The sequence below is a fragment of the Rosa chinensis genome, chromosome 2 (assembly GCF_002994745.2).
Source record: "Rosa chinensis cultivar Old Blush chromosome 2, RchiOBHm-V2, whole genome shotgun sequence".
Classification (NCBI taxonomy): Eukaryota; Viridiplantae; Streptophyta; class Magnoliopsida; order Rosales; family Rosaceae; genus Rosa; species Rosa chinensis.
In genome coordinates, this window is record NC_037089.1 from 33,433,430 (window position 1) to 33,440,837 (window position 7,408).

At 40.3% G+C, this 7,408-nt stretch overlaps 1 protein-coding gene across 2 annotated transcripts; it reads left to right on the forward strand.

Annotated features, from left to right (window-relative positions):
• The first annotated feature begins 1,148 nt into the window (after nt 1-1,148).
• On the forward strand, nt 1,149-4,533 carry LOC112188678 (receptor protein kinase CLAVATA1). 2 transcript variants are annotated; one of them, XM_040515169.1, is made up of 3 exons: nt 1,149-3,810; nt 3,970-4,100; nt 4,195-4,533. In XM_040515169.1, exons 1-3 carry the CDS (start codon nt 1,242-1,244, stop codon nt 4,216-4,218), a joined length of 2,724 nt encoding a protein of 907 aa, XP_040371103.1. In that variant the 5' UTR covers nt 1,149-1,241; the 3' UTR covers nt 4,219-4,533. The 2 variants fall into 2 exon arrangements, with proteins under 2 accessions (XP_040371103.1, XP_024183611.1); XM_024327843.2 differs by having other exon boundaries at nt 3,970-4,533.
• The last annotated feature ends 2,875 nt before the right edge of the window (nt 4,534-7,408 follow it).

Here is a 7,408-nt window from a genome sequence, read left to right on the forward strand (position 1 = left end):
AAACAAAGTTGGGCTCGAATCCTTGCCTCCTTTTGTCTTCCAAATTCCAAGTTCCAAGTTCGTCTTAATCTGTTCTTCATTTTTGTTTTAGCTATTGGGTCCTCATTGAATTATTACGTTCTTGGTTTCTTCCATGCAATCTGAGAATTGCTGGATCTGGTTATCTAATTGAATGAAAGTTCAGTCATGTTGACTCGTGTATAGGACATTAGTTGCTTTATGTTTATAATCATGGTGTTTCTTGACAAGAATCTGATATAATGGATGTTTTTTCCTTCTCCTAATCTTGGATAAACTGCTGTAATCGGTAGAAGAAAAGGTGGGTTTGCTGGGGTGAAGACTTTCCGGTGGAATTTCAAGATTTGGGGTTCTAACTTCTAAGGTTTTCTATTTGAGTAAGAAATGGTTGTGTGATGGTAGAGAGCATGATAACTCAGCCCATATGAGAATTGAGGACGATGATGACAACTCAGGAAAACAAATTGTTTGAATCTTTTGAAGAACAATTAAGAACTCTGGGTGTGAATGGTAGAAGAAATTACTGGATTCTTTTTAATACAGAAAAGGTAGAACTTCAAGACTTTTATTGAAATGCTGAAATCTTGAAAATCAAAGATTCCCCAAAATCAAACCTCGTGAACCTCATCATAGTCCAAATGTCAAAGATTCCCCATTAAAAAAAAAAAAAAAATAACAAATGATCAAGAAACACCATATTTTTTTTTTTTTTTGTTCCCTTTATTTGTTAATGCCTTTTTTTTAATGGGGAATCTTTGACAGTTGGACTATGATGAGGTTCATGAGGTCATCAAAACCATGTAATCTTACTGCATTTTAATTTGGGTCAACTTATTAAAGTTCTCTTTAACTAAACTTTTACCTTTAATTATTTTCTAATGTCTCCCATTAGGTCTTTTAACTTCTCTCTACTAAACTTGCTAGATATTTCACCGTTCAAGCTCCGAACTCCTAAGCAAGTTCGATTTACTCATTTTCAAAACTTTATGAATCAAAACTTCTTTTCAGTCAAATTTCTCTGACCAATTTTAATGACCCGTAATGTGACTGACCAGTGAGTATCACAAAAAGAAAAAAGAAATCCCTACGTAGAACGGGGTCTATATATACAACTAGTTCAAAAACTAGGGAGTCCACAATCCTTTACTAGAATCTGTAACCTGCCCTACTACGATTCCAATTACAGAGCGAACCAGGTGCCCTACTGATACTGAAACAAAAGGATGGTACTGGTAGGCTCCCCTTTTTGGCATAATCTCCTCCACATTTCTTTCATTTTCCTTTTCCTTCCACAGTGTTGTTTCTGCGTTGGTGACCTTGACGCACTGTTGATGCTCAAGAAAGCCATGATTGGCCCCAAAGGTTCAGGGCTAGAGAACTGGGACCCCTCTTCTCAGTACTACTGCTCCTTCTCTGGAGTTTCATGTGACCACCAATCACGAGTTGTTGCTCTCAACGTGTCCGGTTTGCCTCTGTTTGGCTCGCTTCCGGCGGAGATTGGGCTTCTGAACAAGCTCGTCAACCTCACCATTGCCAACAACAACTTAACAAGGAGTCTTCCCCGGGAGATGGCCAACCTGACTTGTTTAAAGCTCTTGAACATCTCCAACAACTTGTTCAGTGGAAGATTTCCCGGAGAAGTCACGCTTAGAATGACAGAGCTTGAGGTTCTCGACGCCAATGACAACAACTTCACTGGTCCACTTCCGGTAGCGCTCGTCAAACTCAAAAAGATCAAACATCTACATCTTGGCGGGAACTACTTCGCCGGAGAAATTCCCGAAAGTTATTCAAAGATTCAAAGCTTAGAATATTTGGGCCTGCACGCTAACTCGCTTGGCGGAAAGTTTCCGCCCAGCTTGGCTCTGTTGCAGAATCTCAAGGAATTGTACGTTGGTTACTACAACACTTACAGCGGTGGAATTCCACCAGAGTTGGGAACGATGGAGTCGCTGCAAGTGCTTGACATGGCCAGCTGTAACCTCACCGGCACGATTCCTGTCAGTCTAGGCTTTTTGAAGAACTTACGCGCGTTGTTTCTACATATTAACCATTTGAGTGGTTATATACCTCCAAAACTTTCAGGTATGGTGAGTCTGATGTCTTTGGATCTCTCTATTAACGAACTCACCGGAGAAATACCAGAAAGTCTCTCGGAGCTCAAGAACCTTACCCTGCTCAACCTGTTTAAGAACAATTTTTACGGCCCGATACCCAACTTCATCGGCGATCTTCCTCATCTGGAGGTGCTTCAACTTTGGGAGAACAAGTTTACATTTGAACTACCTGAGAGTCTTGGCCGGAATGGAAGGCTCAAATACCTCGATGTAGCCGGTAACCACCTCACCGGGTTCATTCCTCGGGATTTGTGCAAAGGAGGGGGGTTAAAGACGTTGATTCTGAAGGAGAACCACTTATTTGGGCCGATTCCGGAGGCATTGGGTCGGTGCAAGTCGCTAGTCAAAATCAGATTGGGGAAAAACACACTCAACGGGACTATTCCTGCCGGAATCTTCAGCTTGCCTGATGTGAACATGATTAAGCTCAATGGTAATTACCTGTCCGGAGAACTACCGATGCAGCTGTCTAGTGCCTCACTCAGATTCCTCGCTCTTTCTAGTAATCAAATTTCTGGAAGAATCCCACCTACCATTGGAAATCTCCGGAATTTACAAACTCTTTCACTAGATATGAACAGATTCTCTGGGCCAGTACCCGAGGAAATCTTCAGTTTACAATTGCTAGAGAAACTCAACATCAGCACCAACAATTTTGGTGGTGAAATTCCGGCTTCAATCTCTGGTTGTTCCTCTCTAATGTCCCTAGATTTTAGTCAAAACACTTTTGTCGGGGAAATCCCAAGAGGGATAGACAAACTGACAGTAATTGGCATTCTTAATTTCTCAAGGAACAACCTGACAGGTCCAATACCTACGGTATTCAGATACATGTCGAGCCTCACAACTTTGGATCTCTCCTATAACAATTTCATTGGTAGGATCCCAACCGGAGGTCAGTTTTTATGGTGGAATGCTTCGTTTGAAGGAAATCCCAATCTGTGTTCGCCGGAAAAGGTGTTATGCAGCTCTGACAACCACCCACGACCTCGAGACCATGAAGTCATCACCGTTGGACTGACCGGAGCTCTGCTAACTTTGCTACTCATGCTGCTTCTTATATATGTAGTTATCAGGGTTTATAGGAAGAGGAAGACCAGAAAGATAGAGAAATGTGGCTCTTGGAAGCTAACAGTTTTCCAAGTACAGCTCGATCTCAACATAAAGGATGTTCTCCAGTGTCTAAAAGCAGAGAACATTATCGGCAGGGGTGGTGCTGGAGTTGTCTACCGGGGGACAATGCCAAATGGTGGTGATATTGCAATCAAACAGCTGCAGAGGGATCAGGGATTTTCAGCTGAAATTAAAACATTGGGACAAATCAAGCACCGAAATATAGTGCGGCTGCTGGGGTACATGTCGAACAAGGACACGAATTTGTTGCTGTACGAGTACATGCCTAATGGTAGCTTGGGACAACTTTTGCGTGGGCCTAATGGAAGGCATTTGGAGTGGGAAATCAGGTACAAGATTGCTGTGGAAGCTGCCAAGGGATTGTGTTATCTCCACCATGACTGTTCGCCTCTGATTATACACAGGGATGTAAAGTCCCATAACATCTTGCTGGACTCTAACTTTGAAGCTCATGTTGCTGACTTTGGGCTTGCCAAGTACTTTCAAGGACCAACAGATTGCATGTCTTCGCTTGCTGGTACCTTTGGTTACATTGCCCCAGGTGCGTAATTTCAATTATCTAGGCCAATGTCACAAGCACTACCATATAGTCATCATTTATATCTTACTCTTTTTGAAAATGATAAAGTAACAAACCAACCATGTAAGGATTCAATTATAATGCTGAATCTCTTTTTGTTGTGATGGTATGATCGAACAGAGTACGGTTGCACACTACAAGTGGATGAGAAAATCGATGTGTACAGCTTTGGTGTGGTTCTGCTGGAACTAGTAACAGGGAGGAAACCAGTGGTGCAACTAGTCGACGAACCTGTGAACCTAGTAACTTGGGTAAGGGAAACCACATCAGAAATCCCTCAGTCATCCAATGCATCATCTGTCCTTGCAGTTGTAGACTCTAGGCTCAGTAAGTTCCCATTGGCAGGTGTCGAGCATATGTTCAAGGTAGCGATGATGTGCGTCAAGAATCACAGCTCTTCAAGACCTACAGTGAGGGAAGTAGTCTACTTGCTCACTAATCCTCCTCCTCCTACTCCAGGCATGACAAACCCTTAGAGATGTTGTGCGCTATGCACATAACGTGTATTGAATAAAAGATGTTAGTGCAGATATACCCTGCAGTACGTTGAAGTCTCTATAATAAGAGTTAAGGCTAGCAAGCAGTTGAAATGCTTTGTTTTTCATCTTATACTTTCTTCTAGAAGGGCTGCTAGCATATTTACAATTACGAGCAAGATTTTTCATAGATATGAAACCAAGTACTCATTCCTCATAAAAGCACATATTGCTTGCTTTCTTTGATCACCTTTGTTATTTCTCAGCAAAAGATGCCTGCTGAAATAAACTATATGATTTCATTTATATAATTAGAAAAACTGTTAACTGCAGCAATGAATGTAGCCTCCAATAATTATGAAAATCGGCCTTGAAGTGTATAACAATGAACTGAACCTTAAGGCTGAAATCAAATTTTCTTCTGATCCGTAAAATTTCTTCACTACAAAGCATACGGCGGACTGAAGATCTCCATAATCAACATAAAGGAGGACTGGACTTCTCACAATCAATATAAAGGTGGACTCATGGGATCTTCTCCTATATAACAAAGGATGGACTGCTTTTTGGCAACAGAAAAATGGAGGACTGAACATCTCCTATTACTAATCTGACTTGGAAGGACTGAACATCTTCTCATTCAACTTTAACAAGATAACAGTTTTACCAACAATAAACCATGAACTGATCGAATCTATTTCGTTAACAATTATGCAAGTACAGCATGTTGTAATTCAACCATTCAATCAAGTGCCATAATGATGCAGCTAGCGCATAATAGATTGTGGTAAGGTCCTACAACTCTGATGGATCACCATATGTCATAATACCACATGTAGCTAAATTTCTTCGGATAAAGCTAAAAAAGATAACCTAGAAATGCTTATTATGTGCAAAATTATACACAAACCATGTAGAACAGAGAGAATCACCATAAGATGTACTCGATATAGCAATACAACTCATATACTTCATCAAAACAGAATTTGATAGTGCATACCAAATGTTTGACGAAATGCATGAGTAATAAAAGAATTCTTATTTTGGAATAAAATAATACATTGTATGTTGAAGAATGTCGACATAATGTGTGCCTCTACAAACTAAGGTTTAGAGTTGTAATAGGAAAAGGTTCTAGATATTCAATTGTATTCGGATTATTACCTTTTGTGTACCTTGTAACTCCCTATGGGGATCTAGATTCAGATATATATATATATATATATATATATGAAGGTTCCAGATGGACTTCAATTACCCAAGTCAAGTGGCTCTAAACCACGTAGCGCGTTTTCAATAAGATTGAGACGCTCACTATATGGATTGAAACAATCCGGATGGATGTGGTATAACTGTCTAAGTGATTACTTGATTGGGAAGGGATATGTAAATAATGAAATATGCCCACGTGTTTATTAAAAGGACAAGTTCCGGATTTGCAATTGTAGCAGTTTATGTCAATGACATGAACCTAATTGGAACTCTAGATGAGTTAAAGGAAACTGCTAAATACTTGAAATCCGAATTTGAGATGAAAGATCTTGGGAAAACACGGTTTTGTCTCAGATTAGAACTCGAGCACCGTGGTGATGGGATTATGATCCATCAGTCAGCATATACTCAAAAATTACTAAGGCACTTTAATGAAGATAAAGCAAAGCCTGTGAGTACTCCCATGATCGGCTGTAGTCTTGAGCCGGAAAAGATCCGTTTCATCTAAGGGATGAGGACGAAGACTTATTAGAGGCTGAAGTGCCCTATCTAAGTGCAATAGGTGCATTATTGTACTTAGCTCAATGCACAAGACCGGATATCTAATTTGCAGTGAACTTGTTAGCTCGATACAGTTCTGCGCCAACACGCCGCCATTGGATTGGTGTAAAGACAATCTTTCGATACTTGAGAGGTACGATTGATATGGACTTCTTTTATCCCAACAGAGAGAAAAGAAATAAAGGAAGTGTGGGATCGGACTCCACAAGGCAAAACGCCACCTTCCGTGCTTCTCCTCCCCTCCATCAAAATGACAACGGTGTCTTGATGGGTTTTGCTGATGCAGGGTATCTCTCTGACCCTCACAAAGGTCGCTCCCAAATGGGTTATGTCTTTACCATGGGAAGCACTGCGATATCTTGGAGGTCTACAAAGCAAACCCTTGTTGCTACTTCCTCAAATCATGCAGAGATTATTGCTCTACATGAAGCTGTGCGAGAATGCATATGGCTAAGGTCTATAGTTAGACACATTCGAGGAACTTGTGGTTTGAAGTCTACCACAGATGAACCTACGTGCATTTATGAAGATAATGCAGCTTGTATTGAGCAAATGAAGTTAGGCTTGATCAAGGGCGACAACACCAAGTATATATCGCCTAAGTTCTTTTACAATCAGCAACAACAGGCACTCCTAAATATTGAAGTGAACCAAATCCGATCTGAGGATAATGTAGCGGACTTATTTACTAAGTCGTTACCTAAATATACCTTCGAGAAACATGTGAAGAGCATCGGATTAAGAAAGTTATCCAAACTTCCATGATTGTAGCAATCAGGGGGAGATATTGACATCAGGGCGTATGATGTCTACATGTTCGATCTCGAAGAGTGAAGGACGTGATGTGCTCTTTTTGCCCTTCGACCAGGGTTATTTTTGTTCCACATGATTTTTGTTACCTGGCAAGGTTTTTAGTGAGGCAACGGTCAAAACTTCATCACCAAGTTTGAGCGGCACAAGGGGGAGTGTTAAAGGATGTCGACATAATGTGTGCCTCTACAAACTAGGGTTTAGAGTTGTAATAGGAAAATGTTCTAGGTATTCAATTGTATTCGGATTCTTACCTTTTGTGTACCTTGTAACTCCCTATTAAGGGCTCCTATTATCAATAATAAACACACAATTATAATTCTCTTCAACATTGTAAAAGAAAAAGAAAACATGGCCTTCAACTCTATTTCCATCTTTTGTAATTTTTCTAATAAATGTGCATCTAGAGATGTAAATAGAGTTGCTTGCTACCAATATTAAGCTCCAACTCGTTTTCAGTTAAATTTGTATACCTTACTTTACTTCAAGATGAGAATAAT